Source organism: Carcharhinus amblyrhynchos, chromosome 22 (assembly GCF_965287045.1).
Source record: "Carcharhinus amblyrhynchos chromosome 22, sCarAmb.v2.hapA, whole genome shotgun sequence".
NCBI lineage: Eukaryota > Metazoa > Chordata > Chondrichthyes > Carcharhiniformes > Carcharhinidae > Carcharhinus > Carcharhinus amblyrhynchos.
Window position 1 is genome coordinate 24,430,351 of NC_137345.1, and position 27,896 is coordinate 24,458,246.

General features: G+C 40.5%; 1 protein-coding gene across 2 annotated transcripts in view; it reads left to right on the forward strand.

Moving 5' to 3' along the window:
• LOC145357002 (TBC1 domain family member 22B-like) overlaps positions 1-27,896 on the forward strand; it is a 326,450-nt gene that overhangs the window by 96,555 nt on the left and 201,999 nt on the right. For both annotated transcript variants that reach the window (XM_080210039.1, XM_080210041.1), the window contains one exon: positions 6,803-6,873. In XM_080210039.1, coding sequence (XP_080066165.1) covers positions 6,803-6,873 — 71 coding nt within the window. The remainder of the gene's footprint in view (positions 1-6,802; positions 6,874-27,896) is intronic.

Genomic DNA, 27,896 nt, shown 5'->3' on the forward strand with positions numbered 1-27,896 from the left:
CATGGAGTTTGCTGTTCTTTCTCCAGTCGGTAACAGTTGTGATGGCCAGTGCAGTGCAAATGTGCCGGCTTGCTTAACAATGCTGATCTGAAAAATAAATCTGCAACGTAATCAGATCAAAGTCTCATGTTTAACCACCTAATTTTAAAAACATACCATCTGCACTGGAAGCAACACCTCGGTGTAAAACTGCTTTGAATTTCTCGCAAGGTTTAGGAAACGTACTGGAGAATTCTTGTCATGTGGGAAATAAGCGAAGTGACGTTAATTGGAATCATTTGCCACTGGTGGCACGTGGAGTGTTTGAATGGAATTTGCCCATTTTGAGACTAAGTGCAGTGGCCAGTGGCACCTGCCCCGCCAACAGAATGGAGGATCCTGTGTCAGATTTTGCACTTGAAAACTCTAATTATGCACAAGTCAGTTCTCTTCTGACATTCTTGCTGGGCCAGCAACTAATTCATCCACCCACCCTCACCTGATGGGTTTAAAAGTCCTGGTACCATATTTAAATACCCTGTCTCTCTTGCTCTGGCCCACTGTCCTCACTAGTCAAAAACTCAGAGGGAAAAGACTGGCCAAGGAAGTCAGTTCCTTGATTCAACCATTCTCCTTCCAAATACATCATCTACGAGGCACCCACATGGACCTCCACCCACCACATCTGGCATCTTTATCCATCTGGGTGGGTCAGTTGGCTGGATGGCTGGTTCATGATACAGTGATGCCAGTAGCACGGGTTGAGTTCCTGTACTGGTTGAAGTCTTTCACAAATAACCCTGCCTTCTCAACCTTGCCCTTTGCTTGAAGTGTGGTGATCCTTAGGTTATATCACTATCAACACGCTGTCTCTCTAAAGCAGCTTATAGTCCTCTGAGAATGGTGACTTTTGTTGCGGCCACCAAAACTGTATGAGAGAATGTGCATTGGGAAAACTGAGCATCCACAGGAGTTGTAATTTTGGCACTGTTAGTGAAAATTCACCTCTGTGCAGTGATTTTTAACATAATTTGCTTGACTGCTTTTCTGCTTTTCTACTTTTCAAAGTAACCCTGCCTTGTTTCTTGCATTTCAAGTTGGAATGTAACCTGTTTCATGAATTTTAAATCGGCCTGTGTTTCGAAAGAATATCTTTATCTTAATGTTGAAAACGTTGTGCTAGCTCTGCTCAGATTAAGAAATGAACAACAGTAGGCTCACTTGCATGATAGAATGTATGTTGATTCAAACTCTCCCTAGTCTAGCAACAGTTCAGTTCCGCAGCATTGCTAAAAAAGTGTTCTGCCATCATCTGATAAGCTTGATGTGTGTATTAGTGTAAAAAATGCTTCTCAGATATTGGAAGAGTTGTAATACAAATTTTGTTGAGGTATTGAATTTCACAAAGTTTCTGGGTTGTGGCTAAATGAATATTGCTGATTCACATTAAAATATATATGCATAAGAACATAACATAAGAAATAGGAGCAGGAGTAGGCCATCTAGCCCCTCGAGCCTGCCCCGCCATTCAATAAGATCATGGCTGATCTGAAGTGGCTCAGTTCCACTTTCCCGCTTTCTCCCCATAACCCTTAATCCCCTTGCCTACCAAAAACCTATCTACCCACGTCTTAAATATATTTAGCGAGGTAGCCTCCACCACTTCAACGGGCAGAGAATTCCAGAGATTCACCACCCTTTGAGTGAAGAAGTTCCTCCTCAACTCCGTTCTAAACTGTGCCGCCGCCCCCCCCCCCCCCAATCTTGAGGCTGTGCCCTCTAGTCCTGCTGTCCTTTCTGAGCAGGAAGAACCTCTCCACCTCTACCCTATCCATTCCCTTCATCATCTTATACGTCTCAATAAGATCCCCCCTCATCCTTCTAAACTCCAACGAGTATAAGCCCAGTCTATTCAGCCTCTCTTCATAGTTCAACCCCCTCATCTCCGGTATCAGCCTAGTGACCCTCCTCTGCACTCCCTCCAAGGCCAAAATATCCTTGCGCAAGTGCGGCGACCAAAACTGCACACAGTACTCCAGCTGCGGCCTCACCAGTGCCCTGTACAGTTGCAGCAAGACCTCCCTACTTTTATATTCAATCCCCCTCGCTATGAAGGCCAGCATCCCATTTGCCTTCCTGATCGCCTGCTGCACCTGTAGGCTGGGTTTTTGCGACTCATGCACAAGGACCCCCAGGTCCCTCTGCACCGTAGCATGTTGCAGCTTTTCACCCTTTAAATAGTAGTCCCTCCTATTATTCCTGCCAAAGTGGATAACCTCACACTTGCCAACATTGTATTCCATCTGCCAGGTCCTCGCCCACTCGCTCAGCCTATCTAGATCCCTCTGCAGACTTTCTACACCCTCCGCACAATTTGCTTTTCCACTTATCTCTGGATTTAAGTCCAGAGTTAATACAACTGCTCCACCGTCTCCCCTTGTGTATTATGTAGATATTTGAACAAAGCTTTTTTTCGGGTTGGGGCGGGGAATGAGGAAAGGGGCAAACATTAAGACAACCGAAGGTGGCTTGTAGTTACTCGAAGAAGAGCAGGAGTTTTCATTGGTGTCCTGGCTTTAGTGTTATAGATACTGCTATAACCCTTTTTCTTATAAAAATCAGGTAATTTGATTGCCACATACTCACTGAAAGGGTTAAAAGATTCAGTTAAGCAGAAAAATCACATACACTGCTAGAGCTAGCTCTCAGTAAGTACCCAAAGGCACAAACTACAGATTGTTAGTCCTCTGGCAGAAATATCTCCGCTGTCAACCCTCCCAGACTGTAAAACAATGCGGAGCAGTCCTTCAATTAGTTCAGTCAACCAAATGGTCTGAAGATAACATAGGGGGGGGGCAACACTGTTTACCCACTTCATCAGCAAATTTCGACACCTGACACTCAGCTCCCTCCTCCAGATCATCTATATAAATGGTAAATAGCTGAGGCCCCAGCACCGATCCACCGAAGCATGATTGTGGGTCAGTTGCACGTATTAGCTGAGCTACTGTTTGGAGCATAGGAACAAGAGTAGGCCAGTCAGCCTTTTGAGCCTGTTCAGCCATTCAGTGAGATTATGGTTGATCTGTGGCCTAATTTCATGTACCGCCTTTGGTTCATATCCCTTAATATCTTTTCTTAACAAAAATTTATTTATCTCAGATTTTAAAATAAGCAATTGATCGAGCATCAACTGCTATTTGTGGAAGAGAGTTCCAAACTTTGACCCCTTTTGGGTTTAGAAGTGCTTCCTAACATCTCTCCGAAATCATCTAGCCCTAATTTTTAGACTCTTTCCCCTAGTTCTTGACTCTCCAGTGGAAATAGTTTATCAGCCTTGTCTTTCCTGTTTCTATCTTGAAGACTTTGATCAGATCACCCCTTAGCTGTCTAAATTCTAGAGAAGACAGGCCTAATTTGCATAATCTCTCCTCATAATTCAACCCTTGAAATCCAGGTATCATTCTTGTAAACCTATGTTATGCTCCCTCCAAGGTCGATATATCCTTCCTTAGATGTGGTGCCCAGATCATCCCTCAGTATTCAAAGTGGGACCTAACCCGGGTTTTGTGTAGCTGCAGCATAACCTTTGCAGTTATATTTCAGTCCTCCAGATATAAAGGCTGACATTCCATTTGCCGCCTTGATTATTTTATGCACCTGTTTTTGGCATTTTAAAGATCGATGCACCTGAATCCCCAAATCTCATTGCGCATCCACCATATTTAACTTAATACCGTCCAGAAAACACCCTGATCTATCTTGTTTCGGTACAAAATAGATAACCTCACGCTTGCTTACATTGAAATCCGTCTGCCACAGTTTTGCCCATTCGCCTAGTTTATCAATAATTTCATGCTATCATCTTCACTTGACAATGCTGCCTGACTTTAATCAGCAAATTTGGATATGTAACTTTCTATACCGTAATGCATTGATAAATAATGTGAATAATTGAGGCCCAAACAAATGCTTGTGCACACCACTAGCTATGTTCTGCCAATTTAAGTATCTTTCCATTATCCCTACTTTCTGTGAACTGCCAATTTCCCAGCCTGAGTTATTTTTCATCCCATAACATAGCCACTGTTAGCAGTAGTAGACTACTCCCACCAGTGCCATCTTCCCCTTACCCCCATCCATTTGGATTCTACATCTTCCGATCGTCGTTTCTTGCTAATATACTAATTCTGTCTTGTACTGACAAAGCTACCCCATTACCCTTTTCCTTCTGCCTGCCCTTCTGAGAAGTTACATACCCTTGAATATTTAGTTTGCAGCTTTGATCTCTCTTATGTAACCATGTCTCTGTAAGATCATACCTATTAACCTCAATTTTTGCAGTTAATTAATTTATTTTATGCTGAATACTACTTGCATTTAAATGAAGAGCCATTAATTTTATTACCATTTTTCCTTTCTCCCTATTTACTGTTTTTTTAAAAATATTTGTACATTGCCCCTTCCTGTCTCACTGAGTATCATTACCTAAATTGCCTTGCAATGCTGCCACATAATTTTGGTTTGTAAGCCTATGTATTCCCTCTCCAAAACTATTCCTTGTGCTAATGAATTTGGAGCCCTGTCCAGCTCCTGAGTTATGCAGTCTGCAACAAACTGGACCCAGCACAGTTCAGATGGAGGCTATCCCAATAATACAACCCCACTTTCTTCAGTACTGATGCCAATGCCCCACATTTGAGACTCACATTTCCCATACTGCTCTTTGAACCACGTATTCGTTTCTCTGATTTTATGTACCCTATGCCAACCTACACACGGTCCAGACAATAATCCAGAAATTATAACCTTGAAGGTTCTGGCATTTAATTAGTTCCTTTCTCAAACTCTCTATGCGGCACCTCTTTTCTTGTTCTATCAATGTTGTTGGTATCTACATGAACAACAGCAATGGGATCTTACCCATCCTACTGTAATTTCCTCCCCAGCTTGGAGCAGATGTCCCGAACTGGGCAGATAACAGCTCTCTGAGTCTTGTCCCATGCTACAGAGAACAGTATCAATCCCCTTCATTATACTGTTCTCCAACATCAGTATGTTATTATGTACTCCTCTGACTTGAATGGTATCCAATACCACAGTGTCATGGCCAGTCAGCTCATCCTACCTGTAGCTCCCACTCCTATCAAAACAAGCTGAAAGAATCTCAAATCTGTTGGACAATTGCAGTGGCTAGCACTCCTGCCATCTGGGTTCCCTTACCTGCTGCAGCTGCTAATCACACTCTCCTGTCACTGACCACTTTCCAAACCAGAAGATTCTATTCTAAGGGATGTAACCACCTCCTGAAACAAAGCGTCCAGGTAACTCATGCTCTCTGATATGTTGCAGTGTCTGCAGCTCAGCCTCTAACTCGATGACTGAGCCGAAGCTCCTCAAACACAGGCACTTACTGCATAAGTGTTTGCCCTGTATAACAGCAGTATCCATAAGCACCCATGTGTTATACCCTTGACACGTCACCTGTCCTTCCCAACCATGAGCAGCTGATTTGCCAGGTGGGCCTTGCCTGATGGACAATGTCTGGCCATGCCTCCAATACCATGGCACTTGGTCTCCCCTGGTGGGAACCAGTGGTACTTCAATCCCATGCATAATGGCTTTGTGCCCTTTCTAGGTGCAAAGCCAATCTCACCAGCAAAACGGGGTGAGGAAGATTGTGTGCGAGGTCAAGTAGATTCAAGCTTGGTGCGAGCTGAATTATTGGCCTTGTACACAATCTTATCAGCTCACTGCATCGATCGACTGGCATGGTCAACCAGTAAGATCGGTCCCAATATGTTTTGAATATTGTTTTGTTTTTAACTCATATTCGAATGCATAACACTCTGGTGTAGAACTGCCATAATATAGTTCCACTGTTGCCTACTTCTGTGGAATTCACAGAGCGGATTTCTGCCCTTTCTATGTTCTATGTGATAGATTGTCACATTCACTCAACCACCAAGGCACACTGGAGGATTAAATTAATGATTTTGTTTATTTGCAATGGTCAGCAGTCAAAAACATGAATGACACTTTGACATAGAATTGATGGTATTAAAAAAAAGATGAAGAATAAGGTTTTTGGAGATAACCGTATTCACACATCTACCTTTTTTTTATCCGATTGGATTGAAATTGTGCTGGGCTGTTATTTGTAGAAATGCAATAGAACATGCAATACCAGAGAACATTTCATCCAAAATAAATTTCAATTTGTTCAATTTGTAATGAAGTCATTTCATACTTATATGGAGTAAAGAATTATAATTATCTGCCTATCCAAAATCCTCCCTAATTAAATAGTAATTAAGCTCTGTCCTCAGGCTGTATTTACTTAGCCATTGACATTTGGATGTTATGGCCTTAAAGGGACAGATCTCATTAAGCACAGGAGTGAATAATATATTTTGTGTAACGTGACACCAAACTCTTGTCATTGTTAAACTGTGTATTGCTTATTTAACATGAGCAAAACTGGAACACTTTTGTTTCGAGAAAATAAATGCTCCTTTAATCCTCCCTAAGGGTTAATCAGTTAAAATGTTGGCATTCGCAAATCCATAGCATGTTTGTTTTTTGCCAAATTTGAGCTTCCCTCTCCTTTTGTGTAACAGAGTACTGGAAACAGGCTTGCTTAATGTTCCCTGATGAAGTTCTTTTTGGTGTAAAGAAGGGTATCGTTCGAATAATTTTGTGAGAAACCACTTTTTAAAAATTGTATGTGGATTCATAGCGTTCTGCATTATTACTGGAATTAGTTTTGGTTACTGAGGTATTGTGCAATTATGTTAATTTTTCTTTTACTTTATTTTTACAGAAGAACTAAGAAAGCACAGTTGGTCTGGTGTTCCAAGAGAAGTTCGTTCTGTTACTTGGAGACTCCTGTCGGTAAGTGATTTAACTGCAATATAATTATGTGCAAGAAAAGACAAAGGTGGAGTTGTGACTTTTAATTTCTTCCTTATTTAATTGTAGGTATTTCATTTTTGGATGCACAATGAATGTAAAGGCCCAATCTTCTGCTGTTTTGCGGTCATATATCTTAAGTCCTAATTCCTTTTCTGGTTATTGCTGATCAGACTTGAATAGTACTTCACGTCTGAAGGGGGTGGTTTTTAAGTGTTTTTTTTTAAACTGCAGAAACGAGCTTGGCATGCTGGCTTTGGGAAGAGAGCAATGATTCATCTTAAGTTCATAAGTGGGGATGTTTGCTGGTGATTGCACAGTGTTGAATTGTATTCACAATTCCCCAGATAATGGAGCAGTCCATGCCTGGTGCAGCAGTGACTGGGGAACATTCAGCCCTTGACTGATAAATGGCAAGTAACATTCACACCACACAAGTGTCAGCCAATAATCATCTCCAAAAAGGGGAGAGACACTCAACACCACCTCTTGACATTCAATGGCATTGCCATCATTGAATCTGCTACCATCAATATCCTGGAATCACCAGAAACCAAATGGAACCTGACACCCGAATTCTGTGCTGTTAACCAGTCAGAGACTTGGATTACTGCAGTAAGTGACTCATTCCTGATTCAATAAATATTTTCATCATTTACAAGTGCAAGTCAGGAATGTGAGGGCATACTCTCCACTTAACTGGATGAGTGCAGCACCAACAACACTCAGCTCAACCTCACCAAGGACAAAACAGCCTACTCAATTAGTATCTCGTTTTCCACCACTGGTGTACCCCATCTGTAGTGCGTACCATCTGTAACTTCTGTTGCGGCAACTTGCCAGGACTACTTAGCTAGCACTTCCCAAATTTGTGACTTGGAGGATAAGGGCAGTGAGTGCATTTGAACGTCACTACCTGCAAATTTTTATTCAAGTCGCACACCTGCCCGACTTCAAATATATCACAACTCTTTCATTGCCAACAGGGCAAAACCTTGGAAGTTCTTACCTAATAGTGCTATGGGCACACATTCACGTTATGGACTGCAATGAAATGAGAAGGCAGTTTACTACCATCTTGAGAACAATTTGGAATGGGCAATAAATGTTGCCAGCAAAGCCCACATATCATGAATGAATTGAAAAATTTGATAACATTCTGATCCCCTTAAGTTATTTCACAATCTCCAGGATCTTGAAACTCTAGTTTTAAAACCTATTCAATACAAATGTTATGCTCCAAAGGAAAAATGCAGTCATTAATTATATGATTGAATAGGAGTTGATTCCAGATGAAATCACTTCAGTTCATGAGCTGAAATCAAGAAGCAAGGTGAGAGTGACTGCTCTTGACATCAAGGCAGCATTTGACTGTGTGTGACATCAAGGAGCCCTCACACAAATTGATTCTGTGTAATTAGGAGAGGGCGGGGAGAATTCTCCACTGGTTGGAGTCATGCCTGGCACAAAGGAAGATGGTTTTGGTTGTTATCTCAGCCGCAAGATATTGCTGTTGGAATTCCTCAGGATAGGAGAATATATGGTGGAGATTTGCCATTGGCGAGGTGAAACGATTCCAGCTAAAGTAATCAACATATGGAGTAGACTTCCAGGTGCAGTAATGGCGAATTAAAAGCTGGATAATATAATGAGGACTTTTTTTTTGGAAGGATGAACCAAATTTCTTGTCAATTTTAGCACTCTTCTATAGTACTTTTCTTTGCATGCTGTGATCGCCACCAGAGGCAACTTGCTGCTGTGACCTTTTGACTCTGGTAGCAGGACATGGGGCTGGTACGTGTTAACTCATGAGGTGACAGTGTGCCCATTTTTAGCATGCCTTTGTCTGCTCTTGATCTCAATTGTCCATCACTTTTCATACGTTTGCACATTGTGAGGGGTCTAAGACCTCACTCTATCATTTTTTATAAAATAGAAAGTGATGTCCTTGTGGCTATTACTGAAATTTAAAAAACTGGAACAAAACCTTTTAGAATTGCTGAAGCTATGTCAGTCGATGGCCTTTGAACAAAAGGAGCTACCATGACAATACCAAATAAATTGGCACCTAGTTATTTCTGAAGAGACACTGATGACACCCTGTGAGCTGCAGAGAGCAAATTTAAAGTGCTAATCAAAGGCAATCTACATGTCGTAAACTCAGATTGGCCAAGCGGAGTCTACTCGACTGCTAGGACTGTCTTTCTTTCAAATTGACAGTTGAGATATTTAACCAACTCGGGGACCCAGATGAAGAATATATATCCCTTCTCAAAGACAATGTGGAGAGGTGGGAGTCATGTGACGTGGACGTTCACTTTGTGAAACCGGTGATATTGCCTCGTGGAACTGCCAACTCTGTCCGTGTTTTATCATCGTATAATCCTCACAAAAAGGACTCTGCCTAGGTTGAACACCTTGCCAAATCTATACTCTACTAGGAATGCTGTACCATTAGCTACACAATTGATTCATCTCTGTCTGTTCATCTCATCGTGAAGCATAAATTAATTATGCAGCAAGATTTTCCATGCATCGATCTCTGAAGGAACACCTCATTGGACTTTAATTCTGGACTCTGCATCCATGTGAAGCAGTACTTCCTTTCCCTGTGACCTCTGCATTGTAAATCTTCTGTACGCTGTCCGTCTTTTACTATATGAAATAATAGGGCAGTGCACCTCCTCCCCCATTTTGAGTGTGTGCAAATAAACTAACCCTAGAGTTCATCCTATCTCGAGTTTGCTGTGGAATTATTAATAGAAAATTGGATCCCACCAGATCTGAGGGGCTGGAAAATCCGTTATAAAACAGGGAAAGCAAATCAAAAACACCTTTTTGTTTGAGGATTGATGGTGAGAGGAGAAATTTGTGCTGTTTAAATTAACCCCCCCGCCTCATGTCTGCAATGACGTATTCAGCTGAAAACCGAAACCTTTCTTGACAGTCATGCATTATTGGGTGCTGCCAGGTTTTGTGCTGTTAAAACAATAGTTTTCTAAAACAATGCAGTCAGTGCCACAGAAACTGTTTTTAATTTTAAACACTAGAGGTCATTGTGGATACACCAGTTTGCTTGTTTTATAGTAGGTTGAGGACAAAAACATCTGTGGTTAAAACATGTTTCCGTTGAGCCACACTTCTTCACCTGACATTTGAGTTAGCCAACATGAGTCACTACTTACAGAGAGAAAGTGGTTGGACATCAAAAGGAAATAAAAGCTAAATGAGAAAATTGTAATGCATGTTATTTCTGAATTAAAAATCCATCTTTCTGTTTTTAATTTTAGCAGAAAAAAGAGAAGATTCCCAGAGGGAAATGGGGCCCATAAACACGATAAATTCAGAGAAAATTGCGGAAAATGAGATTAATTTGAGAAACATTCAACCTTAAAACAAGTCAGAGGCTAGTGTTGTACAGTTAGGCTGAATAGAGGTATTAATATTGTCATGAAACATATAGAAAATGAATAAATAAAGCTCAGAATTCATATTTATTCATGCATGGAATGTGTAATGTTGGATTTCAGGATAAAGTCTTACAATACCTGGTGAAGTCCAACAGGTTTATTTGCTGGCATGAGCTTTTGGAGTACTACCCCTTCATCACTCACCTGATGAGGGGCAGCACTACAAAAGCTCGTGCTGCCAAATAAACCTGTTGGACTTTAACCTGGTGTTGTGAGAAAACATACTGTGACCACACCAGTCCAATGCTGGCATCTCCGCATCATGGATTTCAGGATGTCACTGATTAGGCTCCAGACCTACCAAGATCTGTGTCTCTTAGTGGAACATCTTATTCTGTATTTACTGAAATGTAAATCGGTAGCAGTTGCAAACTGCTCTATGGATCAGTAGTTGCCAGCAAAATATTGTGCTCATTTAGGCTATCGACTAAATTTTTTTCCCAGTGGAACATTTCTGAAATTTCCAAGAATTTTGGGATTGCGTGGACTTTAATAGATTAATGTTTCCATCTTTTGAAAGTTGAGCCTGAGAATGCATGCTTTTGTGCCATTAAAGGTGCTGTGCATACTGTATATGTGTAGCATGACATCATGAGCATAGTGGCATTATTAGTGTGCCATAATTCATTTTGGATCCCTGAAAACAGGACAAATTATTTTTTTTTTAAATTGAGAACTGTGCAGAAATCTGCTTTTAGAATATGCACACATTTAGAAAAAAGGAATTTATAGATGGAGACCAATTTAAAAAAATATTAAATAGCCTATACATTCTGTTGCTGTTTGCATTTATGGTGTTAGTGTACATGTTGCAAAAAATTCACAATTTTAAGAAAACAATATGAAGCTGGGAATTACAATGCAAATTTCTTTTAATGATAATGATAGAATTGATCATTATCGTAATTGAACTATGTAATCAATTTACATGCCTATGATGGATTAATTTCTACATCAGAGATTTTGTATAAAGTGAGGCTGTGATTACTGCAGGTACATTTACTTAGGGCTGGTCCTCTTTACTCTTGGCTCTGATGGGATGTTGTTTTCCATGTTTACTTTATTAACAGATTGAAAGAAAATGAACTATTTAGTGGGATTGGTTTTTCTAGTCCTCTAACTATGGCAGTATCGAAACCATTCTCACTAAATTTGCTTGATGATATTGGTGGTTGCTTCAAAAAGCCTCAGAGAAATAGAATGACGGAATGCTAAGGGTTTTTTTTTTCAGAAATGAAGTATTGAGCTTAATTTTAGCTAATAGAAAGACTTGCGACACAACATCCTGGTGAAAGATGTTTCTTCTTTGACTAAGGTACGGTGGGAAAGAAGCATTGAAGTGCTGGGCAATCCAACACTTCCCTGAAGTTACATCACATCGGCAATATAATTATACAATTTCCAAAAACCATTTTACTCACCCAGTGGCTCATCCCAGTCGGAAATGAGTTAATAATCATTAGTACAGGTCAATCGTTATTACTAAGTGTCATATACCTTGGTCAATTACAGATATCCTCTGATGGCATGGGAACAATAAGTTCTTGCAGTTTCTACCTGACTTTCACATGGTCTAACTCTTATCTGGCAGAATACTTGGTCTTTTCATTAGCTGTCTGGTGTCCTTGTTCAGTGAATGTCTCGTTTATTGAGCTGTCTGATAAGCTCTGTCATGCTGATAAGAGTTATGCTTCGAAGTATGTATTGTTATAACGAATGTGGTTCACTTTACCGGCCTATTTTCCCACGATGCCTGAGAGCCATGTGCCATTAGTCAAGTTATGTGCTTCTTCAATAAAACACTTTTCAGAAATACATGTTTAAATCTCTAACTGTAGTTATACATGTTTCTATGTAGACAGTATCTCTGTAAAATATTGTAAGACAATCTGTGATTCTTATCCAGAGCTAATGCACTCTATTCTAATTGTCTTTATTAGTGTTTTAAATCCCAGAGTATTTTGAAGTCCTCTAACAAATACCAATCATTTTTTATGGTTAATTTTGCCTTTGAAAAATATTGTTAAAGGTATCAATGTTGGCAACATCCAAAGTCTTAAGTATTTCAGAATATTAAGATATACGTTTATATGGCCTGGATGGTGATATGAAGGAAACCTTTACCCAAAGAGGAAAATATATTGGAAAATTAGTTATTTTTGGTTGCTATTAGTGACTGGACAGTTAGAATTGGCAGGAATTTTGGGAGCAGGCTGGATTCTTTCCTGCCTGGTCCAGGAACAAATGTTTACAAGAAGCAGAAGGGAAAAAGTAAATATTTTTGTATTAAAAGTTGCACCACTTTAGGTGCCCACCTCATGCAGTGCATTCTGTACCCTCTCTGGTTTTATTGTTAATAATGGAGTGGAAAATAATTCCCTTATTTGTAGCTTTAATTTGTAATATTGAGAGGAGGAAGGAAAGGCTAGAAGCTGACATTAGAATCACAAAATGCCAAATCATTAAAGAATGTGTACTTGTAGGAAGCAATTCTGTTGTTGGTTGTGATGTTAACCATTCTAAATCCAAGTATTTATGGGTGACAAATTATGGTTTGATTTTTCAAGAAAGGGAAAATCGAAGGTGTGTGTGAAGAATCATTGCTGTTTCATTGGATTTGCCTTTTGAATTTGTATAAGTTTACAAACCATTTGAAAGTGTCATGAAAGTCATGCTGTATTTAGTGATCAGATCACCATGTGTTGCACATGGCAATTGAAATGTGTATCTGAGATACCTTAACTTTCCAGATTCTTTCCTCCATTAAGAGTGAACACAATCCCCCATATTCAGTGTTGCTAAAACCATGCTCTTTAAAGCCGCACAATTCCAGTCAATTTGTGGACATGGGTGGGAGGTTGAATCCTAATTCCAAACTATAAAAGAAGTGTGAAGCCACTAGTTTGTACATGACCTGAGTCAGTTCTGATTATCACTCCTGTTGTTCTGTGCTGATTTATTGGTCTGTCTAATAATGTGGAGTTTCTGATGTAGTGCTGTCTTTTAAGTGTTTCTTGGGTGATTCATTTTTTTTTACTTCAGCATGGTCAAGCTTATGAATCTTGACTCTTTTAACCTGAAGATAGCCTTTTCATTTAATGTTTTACGCATTTCTTTTGAGCACCTTGCACAGTATAATATTGGTCTTTGTATTTGAGTAATTCTCAGCTCTGTTTGATGTCATGTTGTTGAATTGTCTAGTCCTTTTGTTTATGCAGTCGTCATGCAACCGTGAGCCAGATACAAGCAGAAGCATTTCTGAAGCAGTGAAAGGTTGAACTGTAACAGAGTTATTGATTATGAAATATATTTCACACTAGAGACAGTACATTGTCTCAAAAAATATATAAATACTTTATTGAGCATTCTAAATATTAGTTTAGCCCAGGTGTGGTATGGAAGCTTCTTTAAACAGAATTTGATACGACTGTTTAAGCTATTGTTCTGCTTTTGAGTGATGAACATGTGCATTAGTCTAAGTACAGCTGTGATTTCAGCTGTTCCAATTAAACAACAGTGAGAGACTCGTTGCCACTAACTGATGACTTGATTGCAGCTGTTCTCATTTGGTTCTTAGAAACGAGATGCAGCTTACATCATGGCAGAGTAAAATATTGACTAGTGGTTACCACGGTTTTCCCACTGAACTAACAAATAATTCAAACCTGCATCTTGGCATCAAAGTTGGGAAGATGTTCTCTGTTGTTATATGTAACAAAACTGTAAACTCATTTTTGACTTTATTACACAGTGCTCAGAGGAAATATAGGAGTACAAGGTACAAGTCACAAATGTGACAGAACACAAATTATATATAGCTCTTGAGACTAAACGGATACGGAGGGCAAGAAGGCTTTAGGATATTGAATTTGATGATCAGCCATGATCATCATGGCTGGCTTGAATGGGCCTACTCCTGTTTCTAGTTTTCATGTTTCTACGTTTAATACTCTCCAATGCTTGGTTGAGTACAATTGCAGTAACACTTAATACTATCCATCCATATCGAGACAAAGCAGTCTGCTTAATTACCTTCTTACCTGTGTCCATATGTTCTATGACCATTTTTGTGGGCTGACACCATGTACACATTAAGAAAGTGAAGCCCTTTTGTTCATTGTATCTGCAGGATACACTGGAATAACTTGTCTAGATTATTTTCATAGCACTTTCTCCTTGGAAGGCAAGAACATTGGAACACCACTAGCTTCAAGTTGCTCACCATTCTAATTTAGGCCTGTATTGTTGGTTGTGTCTTGAAACAAAGTAAATAAAATATATGCACATAGTCTATTAAAGAGTCTGTACCAACCGCATAAGCAAACAGAACTGAACAACTTGTCCCAATGCAGTAATTTACATCCATTCAAGCAGTGTTGTTTGCATAAATACTACAGAGTCAATTGGGAGTGTGTACCCCTTTACAGTTGTGATATTCACTATAGATTGTTTTTGCTTGGGCATTGATAATATCATGACTTCCTAATGCTCCACAAACAGTGGGAATAACATTTTGAGAGCATCTTCTCTGTATCTGTAATAACAAACTCATTTCTACGGGAGTTCGGGAACTGTGCAAAGAGGATTGACAACCTTTATGACGTTTTTAATAAGCTACTTTTTATTTTTTTAATGCCTCGACATTAGTTGCACAGAATAAAGAAGTGTCAAGTGCTGAGAAGTCTGTTATTGATACTTGAAAGGTCTGGTTAATTTGTACTTTACAGGGTTGTAGCAACAGCAGTACATGCCATTGTTACTATGTGGTCTTTTGGTTCCGTTCAGAGTAGTGCTGGATGAATGAGCAAGGCCATAAGTTAGCATGGAGGGTATGAGGTGCCATTGGGATGAATAGTTGGTATGAGTTGGCATAGGACTATGTTGGAGAGTTAGGGTATCTTTGGGATGAAGGCTAGAGGGCCTAACCTATAAGAAAACAACTGGAATATTTTCAGAGAACCAAGGCATGCACAACCTGCTTCAGAGCTTTTCTGTCCCTGTGGCTACATTGTGTCTGCTCCCAGGGATGTGGGCTTAACTCTATTTGGTATTGACATTTCAGGGGGCAAGTGATTGGTCTGCTGGGCCACCTTCTATGAGGTGGGCCTGTTGACTAAGGAAATTTCCTGACTCAAGCTACCTGCTTCAAAGATGGAAATCCAGCTTCAGGGAACTTTAGGCTGTTCTCTCATTCTTTACTGTTTTCTCGTGAGACTTCTGTGCTAACACTTGTAACCCTGCTGGTCTACTCCTCTTTAGTGTTGGCCGTTGGAGCAGCATCTCATCAGACTTCTTGTTTGTGCATCTTGAAGGTGAGTTTTTTTCATGGGTATTGCAGAAGAAAGTGGGGTTGGAAGGGGTAAAGAGATTTATTCATGGGATGTCGATGTCATTAGCTAGGCCAGCATTTGTTGCTCATCTCAAATTGCCCTCAAGAAGGCAATGGTGAACTGCTTTCTTGAACCGCTGCATTAATTACACACATGGTACTGTTAATGAGGGAGTTCCAGTATTTTGACCCAGCGACGGTGATGGAGCAGCAATAAATTTCCAAGTCAGTGTGGTGAGTCACTTGGAGAGGAATTTATAAATGATGGCGTTTCCATGTGTTTGCTGCTCTTGTCCTTCTAGCTGGTAGTGGTCGTGGGTTTGGAAGATGCTGTCAAAGGAGCTTAGTGTGTTTTTGCAGTGCATCTTATAGATGACACACTGCTCTCATTGTGTTGGTTTTGGAGGAAGTGAATGTTTGTGAGTGGGGTGTCAATCAAATGGGCTTCTTTGTCCTGGATGGTGTCCAGCTTGAGTGTTGTTGGAGCCGCGCCCACCGAGGCAAGTGGGCAGTTTTCCATCACGCCCCTGACTTGTGTCATGTAAGTAATGGGCATGTTTTGGGGAGTCAGGAGGCAAGATACTTGTTGCAGGTTTCTAGGCCCCTGACCTGCTCTTGTAGCCACGGTACTTACATGGCTTGTCCAGTTCAGGTTCTGGTCAATGGTAATTCCCAGGATATTGATATGGAAATTCAGTGATGACAATGCCATTGAATGACAAGGAGTGATGGTTAGATTCTCACTTGTTGGAGATGCCTGTCATTACCTGGCACTTGTGTGGCACAAATGTTACTTGCCAGTTGTCAGTGCAAGCCTGGATATTGTCCAGGTCTCGCTGTATTTGGACATGGACTGTTTCAGTATCTGAGGAGTCACCAAACATTGTGCAGTCATCAGTGAACATCCCACTTTTGACCTTATGATGGAAGGAAGGTCATTGATGAAGCAGCTGAAGATGATTGCACCTAGGATGCTGGATGAACTCCTGCAGTAATGCACAGGAATCAACGACCGCAACCATCTTCCATCATGCGAGGCACAACTCATTTCTAGTTCCCCCCCTTCTCAAATTTGGAAGGATAGAATCTCCTAATTAAGTTTATTTATTAGTGTCACAAGTAGGCTTACATTAACACTGCAATGAAGTTACTGTGAAAATTCCCTAGTTGCCACACTCCCGCGCCTGTTCAAGTACACTGAGGGAGAATTTAGCATCACCAATGCACCTGAGCATGCCTTTTGGACTGTAGGAGGAAACTGGAATACCCGGACGAAACCTACGCAGACGCTGGGAGAACATGCAGAATCTTCACAGTGACCCAAGCTGGGAATTGAACCTGGCTTGTGTTATTGGATTTTTTTTGCAGTTCAAATGAATGTAGTATAAATAATGATGTCTTTTGTTTAGCTTTACTTAATTCCTAGTGACAAAAGTCTATGTATTTACATGGATTTGGGCCGGTGTCTGCGGGAGTTTGCACATTCTCCCCGTGATTGCGTGCGTTTTCTCTGGGTGCTCCTGTTTCCTCCCACACCCCAAAAATGTGCTCTTAGGCTGATTGGTGTAACAAATTGTCCCTAAATTCGTCTTCCCTCAATCTTCCCCAGTAGGTGTAGACAAAGGTTATAGGTAGAGGAGGGCACTCACAATGTTAAAATGGCGGCGCAGGCTCGTTGGGCCGAGGGGTCTGTTTCCCGTGCTGTATTGTTCTTTGTATTCATCTGAATGAAACTGTAATGTTGGCTTTGTGTCATGAATCAAACCTTTGACTATAATTTAAGACAAGGATAGATATGATACATGGAAGTAAATAATTGTGAAATGTTAATGTTTTTGTTTAATCATATAATGACCTTGTGATATATTCTGCAGCTTCTTAGCTAATTGTTAATTCTATTACAATGCTGATGATGGCTATTGAAGATTTAATCTCCCTTCTTTATCCAAAGAAAAGGTCTTGTAAACTTAATAGTTGTTTTGCCCACTGGTTCATTTCTGACAGTGCAAACTGAATTTCCAGTGCTGATAATGTAGGGAACTGCATCAAATTGTATAAATAGGTGTATCATCAGTCAAGAAGCCAGCCTTCAGAAGTTTAATCAATAAGGATTTTAGTGGTGACAAGCGAAGGCTAGTAAAGTATTTGGTGCTTTGATTAGAGCAGCGTGAGTTAACACATACCAAAATTGTCCCCGGTCTGGAAGATTTATTTGACAAAGATAAAGCAGCATCACAAGGAAAAAAGGTGTGCAGAGTGCATGAAACAAAACGACCCTGCAACTGCAGTTGAGCTTTCTGCCAGCGTGCGTTCCAACAACTACAGCATGATTATCTTGACAAGGTCAATGAGTAGATGTTGTTAAACACATACAAACACATGCAGAGTTCCTGCAGTAAGTTTGAAAAATTCAATTTGCTTTTGTTAAATGGCCTCTTCTGCTCAATTGCAGAATAGTTTTACTTCCATTTAGGCACTTGAGAGAGTTCATTCCAGTTGTTTTGCAGACGTGTGAGTTCTTGTGAAGTCGTTTCTAATCCATTGTAAAACTCTTGCTTTACATAATAGAACTGTCTGCAATTGTACTTAATAGTGATGCTTAAATGGAGAAAAACACATTTGCTGACAATTTCTGTTCTTGGGTTGTTGAAAGAGCTGTGCTTTGGAGGAAAGTAGAATATGACAGCAACAAATACCAGAACACCATATTAATTTAGAAGATTCTACTTCTTTCAGATTACGGTCTATTCCGCCAAGGATTCTATTGATATTTAAATGCTGCATACTTTATGCCAGTGTGCCTTGTGGCATTGCCCCTAAGGTATGAAGATAAATCTGAGCAACATATGCGCCATAAAATTCTGTTTTCACACTGTAACTATTTTTTTGTGGGGTTGGGGGCTTGGAGGGAAGAACTGGGATTGCAAGCTTATTGCACTCAGGGCAATTCTCTACAGACTTTGAATGAAAAGGATGAATAGATTTACTTATGTTGGTGCATGTCTCATTGTGGTTTTGGTTTGTGCGAAGGCAGTTACCAACCATCTTGAATTAAGTGTATTTATTGGCACTTGGTTCAAATTGATGCTTTCTGTGGCTCTGTTTTGTTCTTAGTATGCCAAAGATGCAGTTGTCGGGATTTTTACACAAGTTAGTTTGCATGTCAACCTTTAACTAGTCGAGAAAAATATTAATTCATAGAACCCCTACAGTGCAGAAGGAGGCCATTCGACTCATTGAGTCTGCACCAACCACAATCTCACCCAGGCCGTATCCCAGTAACCGTGCATGTTTACCCTGCTAATTCCCTGAAACATGAAGCAATTTAGCCTGACCAGTCACCTAACCTGCACATCTTTGGACTGTGGGAGGATGTTGCCTGGCATGGAAGGACTGAGTTACGAGGAAAGGTTGGAGAAACTGGGGCTCTTCTCCTTAGAAAGACGGAGATTAAGGGGTAATATGATAGAGGTATATAAAATACTGAAGGGAATAGATAGAGTAAACAGTGGTAGGCTTTTCCCTAGATTGGGGACAATTACGAGAGGTCACGATCTAAGGGTGAAGGGGGAGAAGTATAATTTGGATATGAGAGGAAGGTTTTTCACACAGAGGGTCGTGGGGGTATGGAACGCGCTGCCGAGTAGGGTGGTGGAGGCAGGCACGTTGGACTTGTTTAAAGTTTACTTATACAGACACATGAGCGAAGCAAGGATGGAGGGTTATAGTAGAGGGTATTAAATAGGGTCAGAGCCTCGGGACGACACCGGAAATGTAGTTTTATATGTTAACGTATTGTCTTTTTATTCCACAGGGTTGGTCCACCTTGTTGTCAAATGAGGGGCATGCACACGGGGGAGTCGTGCGTGGGCTGCTCTTGGAGGTTCCGGGAGTGGCCTAGTACTTTGTGTCGTTGTGTGTGCTTAATCCTGGACCAGCAGATGGGCACCGCAACAGCTCAGTGACTATCACTGCTAGCTGTGCAGATACATGGATTTGGGCCTGCGTCTGTGGGAGTTTGCACATTCTCCCTGTGGTTGCGTGGGTTTCCTCCGCGCGCTCCGGTTTCCTCCCACACCCCAAAGATGTGCTCTTAGGCTGATTGGTGTACCAAATTGACATTATTCTCCCCTGAATCTGGCTACATTAGGGGTTCCACTCTCATACACACAGGGCGGGGTGGGTGTGGGAAGATGCGGCGGTGCGGGCTCGTTGGGCCAAAGGGCCTGTTTCCCGTGCTGGGATGTTCTTTGTTCTTTGAAACTGGAGCACACAGAGGAAACCCACGCAGACACGTGCAAACTCCACACAGACAGTGACCTGAGGCCAGAATTGAATCCAGGTCTCTGGCACTGAGGCAGCAGTGCTAACCACTGTGCCACCGTGCTGTCCTTTGCTGTAAGTGTGGTCTTCTTTTTAGAAGAAATTTCACAGCTGAAATTCCTTTCTAGTTTACTTAATTTTTTTTCCATTGACCTTCAATAGAATAGAGATACTTTGCTTATTATAGACATTACTCTGTTCATACTGATGTACAGTGTTGGATTTCTGCTTAATTTGAATCAATAACCTGAGGCTGTGCTCAAGAATAAGTCTTAAATAATCCAGGGACTAAGGATAATTACTTTATATTTCTTAAATTCATGTTGTGCTTCCAAACTTTCATCCTCTAAGCTTCAACTCATCCAAAAGTTGGATTATGACTTGCACCAAATCTGGTTCACTCATCACCCATATACTTGCTGATGTACATTATCTAGCAGGCTGCCAATGCCTCAAATTTAAATGTATCATCTTTGTATTTGAATCCTTCTATGATCTTGCCCTTTCCTATCTCTTCAACCTCCTTCAGCCTTACAACCTTTAGCGATCTCTGTATTCCTCCACGTCAGCTCTTCTGCACATGCCCAATTTTCATTGTTCCAAAATTGATGGTCATGCCTCATGTCTTCAGTTAAAGGTCTCTATTTGTATAACTCTCTCTCCCTTCAAGGTGCTGAATGGCTTGCCATTAAACTTTGTTTGATTGCACTCTTGTGAAGTGCCATGGAATGTTTTGCTCATTAAAGGCATATAAATGCAAGTTGTCATGTTCATAATGCAATGATATTTTCTATCTACGCACGGGCTAAAATTTTACAGAATAAACACTGAATGCCTGTCATTAAGTAATTTTTGTGTATATCTGATGCATACATTTAACATGTTTTAAAAGCGAAAATCATTTTTAGAAAGCAGTCTTGTTTGGCCAGTTTTATTCTGCAATTTTTTTAACTACTTTTGGAATTGTTCTTTCACATGTAAATTTGGGTTTAACCCTCAACACCACTATATAACTCAAACTTTCAAAAATACTGAAGAAGCATGCATATTCTAAATATGCAGACATTAACTACAACTTCAAATCTCCCAAAAGCAATGATCTATAACAATATGTGAATATCAGGTCAACTTGTCTTTATTCAGTGCTTGCTTGGTGTTTCCCAGAATAGATGAATAATACATGTTAGCCTTGTGGAATCTATTAGTTTTATTAGCTGACATGAGTGAGAATACGAAGGTACACAAGTGCTTGCTGTATCAGCCAGAAATATTATGGAGTGACCATTCCGTTCTAAATCAATATGATGATAGGCTAGCTGTCCAGTTTATCTTTATTTGTGCAGATTGTTTGTTGTCAGGGTTGACCCTTGATGAATTCTCTAGCCATATTGTTGAGGCTGATTGGTTAGATCTTCTTTGATGTGGGAAAATGTGGTCATCAGTCATGTTCTTGTCAACTGTATATTTCGCATCATCATTGCTGAGGAGGTGGGGTGGACCAGTGTGCATGTGGTTTCTAGTTTTGTAAATATTTTGGTCCTCGAAGATTGTGGTTGTCTAAATCCATGTATGTTTAAGTGAATATTTTCTGGGTTGTAAGTGTCAACTTTTCTGCCAAATATGGACTAGATGATGAATTATTTGGTGGACTTGTATTAGTGCAGCTCTCTTTTACATCCTTTATAAATGTAAATACTTGGGGAGATAGGGTTTGGAGTGTGAGTAACTGGAATTTCTGTATTCAAGTTATTTTGTCCACAAACTGAAGCAAAATTTATGTAGAAAGTTGAACTGAGGAAAAGTACAAGCTGAATTAATTTACCGCCGACCGTTTTTGAAAGATGGGTGTGGGGTCTATCACCTTTGTGCCTTTGGAATGCCCTGATCACTGTTAGAGGCTTGTATGCCTCTGGAAATACTGATTGTTCCTGTTGCTAGGCAGATTCCTGCCTTTCAGGACCACCTTAATATTAATATTAGGCTGGAACTAAAAAATGTAGATTGGGGAAGATTTTTGAAGGCAAATCAACATCTGGCACGTGGGAGGCTTTTGAGTGTAAGCTGATAGGAATTCAGGACCGGCACATTCCTGTAAGGATGAAGGATAAGTATGGCAAGTTTTGGGAACCTTAAATAATGAGAGATATTGTGAGCCGAGTTGAAAAGAGAAAGGCAGTATTTGTCACGGCTAGGAGGCTGGGAACACATGAAGCAAGTAGAAAAATACTTAAGTAAGGAGTTGGGAGGGCTAAAAGGGGTCACGAAAAGTCAGTGGCCAGTGGGACTAAGGAAAATCCCAAGGCTTTTTATACATAAATCAAAAGGATAGCCAAGGAGAGGTTTGGCCCACTCGAGGACAGAAGAGGGAATCTCTGTGTGGAGCCAGAGGAAATGGGCAAGTATTAAATGAGTACTTTGTATCAGCAGGACTTGATGGAAATTGAGTCTGGGGAAGGGTGTGCAGATAGTTTGGGTCTTGTTAAGATCAAAAAGGAGGAGATCTTGGGGGTCTTGAAAAACATTAAGGTGGACAAGTACCCAGGGCCTGATGGGATATACCCAAGAATACTGAAAAAGGCAAAGGAGGAAATTGCTGGGGCCTTAAGAGAAATCTTTGTATCCTCACTGGCTACAGGGGAGGTCCCAGAGGATTGGGGAATAGCCAATGTTGTTCCTTTGTTTAAGAAGGATAGCAAGGATAATCCAGGTAGTTACAGATTGGTGAGCCTTACATCAGGGGTAGGGGAATTATTGGGGAGGATTCTTCGAGACAAGGTTTACTCCCACTTTGAAATAAGTGGACATATTAGCAAGAGGTGGCATGGTTTTGTGAAGGGGAGGTCGTGTCTCACTAACTTGATCAAGTTTTTTGAAGAAGTGACGAAGATTGATGAGGGTAGAGCAGTGGATTTTGCCTGTGTGGACTTCACTAAGGCCTTTGACAAGGTCCCTCATGGCAGAAGGTGAAGCTGCATAGGATCAGAGGTGAGCTGGCGAGGATAATACAGAACTGACTCGGTCATAGGAGACAGAGGCTAGCAGTGGAAGGGTGCGTTGCTGAATGGAGAACTGAGATTAATGGTATTCCTCAGGGAGCAGTGCTGGAACCTTTACTGTTTATAATATATAAATGATTTGGAGGAAAATGTAACTGGTTTGATAAGTAAGTTTGCGGATGACACAGGTTGGTGGAATTACAGATCACAATGAGGAACAACAGAGGATACAGCAGGATATAGGTTGGTTGGAGACTTGGGCAGAGGGGTGACTGATGGAGTTTAATCTGGGCAAGTGTGACGTAATGCATTTTGGATGATCTAACACAGATGGGAAATATACAGTAAATGGCAGAACCCTTAAGAGTATTGATAGGCAGAGGGATCTGGGTGTTTAGGTACACAGGTCACAAAGTGTTGACGCAAATGGAGAAGGTAGTCAAGAAAGCATACGGCATGCTTGCCTTCTTTGGCCAGGCATTGGAACCTTAGGCTGCACTCGGAATGTAGTGTTTAATTCTGGTCGCCACACGACCAGAAGGATGTGGAGGCTTTGGAGAGGGTACAGAAAAGATCTACAAGGATGTTGTCTGATATGGAGGACATTAGCTATGAGGAAAGATTGGAGAAACTTGTTTGTTCCCACTGGAATGACGGAGGTTGAGGGGTGACCTGATAGAAGTCAACAAGATTATGAGGCATGGACAGAGAGGATAGTCAGAAACCTTTTCCCAGGATGGAAGAGTTATTTACTACGGGCAGGATTTAAAGGAGATGTAGAAAGCACATTTTTTTTTACATAAAGCGTGGTTGGTCCCTGGAACTTGCTGCTGGGGAGGTAGTAGAAGCAGATATGATAGTGACTTTTAAGGGGCATCTGGACAAATACATGAATAGGATGGGAATAGAGGGATATGGTCCCCCGAAGGGTCGGGTGTTTTAGTTCAGATGGGCCGCATGGTTGGTAAAGGCTTGGAGGGCCTGTCCCTTTGCTGTCATTTTCTTTGCTCTCATTTTCTTTGCTCTCTTTGTTCTTAAATTCTTGTGACTGTTGCTGCTAGGCAAAATCAAGATGGGCAACATGACTGATGTAACTGAGATGCAGATGCTGAGATGTACGTATGGGGTAATCGGGGCAAGATCATGATCCAGTGCATTAGGGGACCAGTGGAGATAGTGGGATCATGAATGAAAGTAACTGAGAAGAGATTGCAATGGTATGGTCAAGTGCTGTGGAGAGGAAATGCAGTGGAGTAAATGATGGAGATGGTACTGCCAGGAAGAGGGAAAAGAGGAAAGCAGAAGACCGAATGCAATGTTAAAAGTCTTAAATGAAGCAGGATTGGACAAGGTACAGGTGACTGACAGACGGTCCCAAGTAGAATGGGCAAAGCCCACAGAAGAACAGCGAAGGAGAATGTTGGGACAAGTACCAGAGAATCTGATGAAATGGTGCGACACAATAATCTGTCCCTCAATGTCAGTAAAGCGAAGGAGCTAGTCATTGATTTCAGGAAACATAGTGGAAGACATGCCCTTGTCTACGCCAACAGTGATGAAGTGGACATGGTCAAGAGCTTTTAAGTTTCTAGGTGTTCAGATACTGGAACTTTCATGCCAACACTATAGTTAAGAAAGCTCAACACCTCTACTTTCTCAGAAGGCTAACGAAATTTGGCATGTCCATGGTGACTCTTATCAATTTTTACAGATGCACCATAGAAAGCATCCTATCCAGATGTATCACAGCATGGATTGGCTCCTGCTCTAACCGAGACTATAAAAATTACAAGGATTGTGAACATAGCCCCATCCATCTCACAAGCCATTGACTTCGTCTGCACTTCCTGCTGCCTCAGGAACACAGCAAGCACTATCAAGGACTCCACGCACCTCGGACATACTCTCTTCCACCTTCTTTCATTAGGAAAAAGATACAAATCTGAGAACACATACCAACAGACAGCAGAACAGCTTCTTCCCTGCTGTCATCAGACTTCTGAATAGTTCTATTATATATTAGCTGATCTTTCCCTTTACCCTCCCTGTAACTGCAACACTGTATTCTACACCTTATTCTTTTCTTCTCCCATATGTACTCTATGAATAGTATGTTTTGTATGTGTAGCACACAAGAAAGAATACTTTTCACTGTGTCCCAGTATGTGTGACAAATCAAATCTAATGTTTGTCAAATAAAAGTTGAGTATTTGACAGATGTAGGCTGATAACCAGTGGTACATTATGCTGCCAATTTTGATTCAGTGGAAAGTGGCTTTGGGTATGCAACAATACATGACAGTAGTGTAATGAAGCTCAATCCTGAATTCACTGAAGTTACAATGTTTCAGACCACCCCTACTTGACTGTCTCATGGGTTGGAATCTGTACTTGGTACAATACCAGCTCTAATATTAAAATTGTGATTTTATTTAATTCGCCTTAATTTCTCATTGATCAGCAAAAGACATTCAAGGAGTGAACTGGATATTTTGCTTAAATTCGTCAAGTAAAGTAACTGGTGCTGACTTTGATGCAGTGACAGGTTGGTCTTGCTACACATTTACATGACACATTTGTTTTTCTCTCAGTTAATAATACTGTTCCCTTTGCTTTACAGATGTTAAGTGCTTGCAAGGGTAAAGTAACAGGCCCTTAAGTCCTGGTGGAGGGACAGTTGAGTCAGATTGTCCCTCCACACACAATTGCTTTCCAAGAAATCCAGCTGCTCACATTCCCACCCGATCCTCTGGCTCAGCCCAGGTGAAATCTGGATAGCGCAGTGAGAACCTGTGGCTTACACTTGTGGGGAGCACAGTTAAAGATGAGGGTTGGGTGGGCCACTGGGGAGACAGGACCGGTCTTATGGAGTGGGGTGGGAGCTGCCAGAAATTGTTTTAATTATAACTTTTTCTGGGTAGCTATCACTGTAAGATGGTCAGAACCATTCGAAGTTTGCAAGTGAAATTGCATTTCTGGGTGGTTCTCGGTGCTGAGCAATTGCCTATCGGAAGTTTGAACTTCTCAGGCAATTACGTGCAATCTGGAAACTTCTGGACGAGGGAAAGTTCCCTCGTGCAATTTTAGGGTACCTTCCATTTGCTTTGGAGCTCAGTAGTTACAGACCATAGATTTTTCTAATTAATTTAATTAATTAACAAAGTTGTACTCTATTCCATCCGATGGATTGAGAGTGGAGAAATCTCTGTTTTTGTTGAAAATTACAGACAAGTTATTTGATTATTTTTTATAGTTGATTTGCATTTTTAAAAGTTTTCAAATAATATTTCATTATTATTAGTTTAGTATTGGTGCCACAATTGGTTAAACTGCAACTTCTGGCACTCCTTTCTGTAGTGATGTTTAGGTCAACTTCTGAAACAATAGACTAAAAGGCCTGGGGTTTTCACTCAGTTGTGCTCTTGATCTGCAAAATTCACCTGATATCACCCTGACTGTACAAATTGAGGAATTTAGTTTAAATTGCATTCTGCAATCTTTAATGCTAGTTTTTGAAACTTTGTAGAGGGAATGCACCTCTTTTTGGTTCCCATGTGCCCATCGGAATGTTACTTCCATTTCTGAACCAAAATATTATTCTGATATGGTATTTTTAGAGTCATAATGTTGTAGATTTTCAATAAGGGTTTGTGGGCATGGAGTTGAATGAATGAAGATAAAGAGATTCTAGTTATGTTTTTTTTACCACATTTGGACATAGTAAAATTGGATGAAATCAAAATATGAATAGTGGCCAGCAAGAATGAGTAGAGTTGTTATTCACTGTAAAGAAAACATACACTAATGTATAATCCCTTTCTTCAACAGTGAGAAATCATGAGTCTGATGTGATGTGTACTGCTATTTGTTTAAAGAAAGTAAAAATAAAATCCTCCAGATGTTGAAATCTGAGACAGAAAGGAAAAAAGACGTTAGCAGTCATCAGATCAGCCAATATTTGTACACAGTTTGGGGATGTCCCCTTAATCAGTGCTGAAAGAAAGGGTGGAAAAGATAGTCAGTAAAAGAAGAAAATACTACCAGATGATCTTCACATTAAACAGAAGCATCGAAGGAAATTTAGACATTAAAGAAACAAAGGACTTTTTAATATGTGAAAAAGAGGAAGATAGAAAACTTAGATTAGATGTAAAGTTAAAAATATAGTTTTAGAAAATGAAATAGATGCTGTTGGTCCACCAGCTCTCAAAAGAGAAAATATATTAACAGGAAACAGTGTGTTTAGATTGAAGATTACAACTCCTGCCTCCCCCAGTCGCCATAGTTTATGATTTGCGGGAGATCCTCCATCTAAACACTTACTGAAATGAGTGGAATGGGGGATCGAGTGAGGAAGCTGCACACAGTTTTTTGGATTTGATGAAGGGTGTATACCCGAAACATACGCCCAGATTTTCATGAAGAAGAGACTCTCGAAGTGTAAGAGAATTCTTGGGGCAAGTAAGAAATAAAACTGAGTGCATAACTTGCGTATCTATAAAATATTGTTAAGTTCATAGTACTTGCCTTGTTTAAGTCTTTCAGATGCAATAAAGCTTTTTCATTTAAAAAATGTGAAACCTTGTGGTGAATCCTGTTGGTTAAAAAGAGGTGTTTGGGTTTCTCTTTAAATGCTAACAGTCCCTAACTAGGTGTTACCACTATATGTAGTTGTATATTATACCAGAATAAACATGGTAACAAACATGTACCTGATGTTATTAAGCAGTGCTGGGATTCTGGGAGCAATTTAGTCTTTAATTCAATAGAGTTTTATGCTGTCTAGATTAGTCCCACAGGAAGTCATTCAGTTAGAGATATGAAAGTTTTGTGTGTCTCCTATGTTTTCTTAACATAATACTATCAGTCAAATTCCATTGGAAGGAC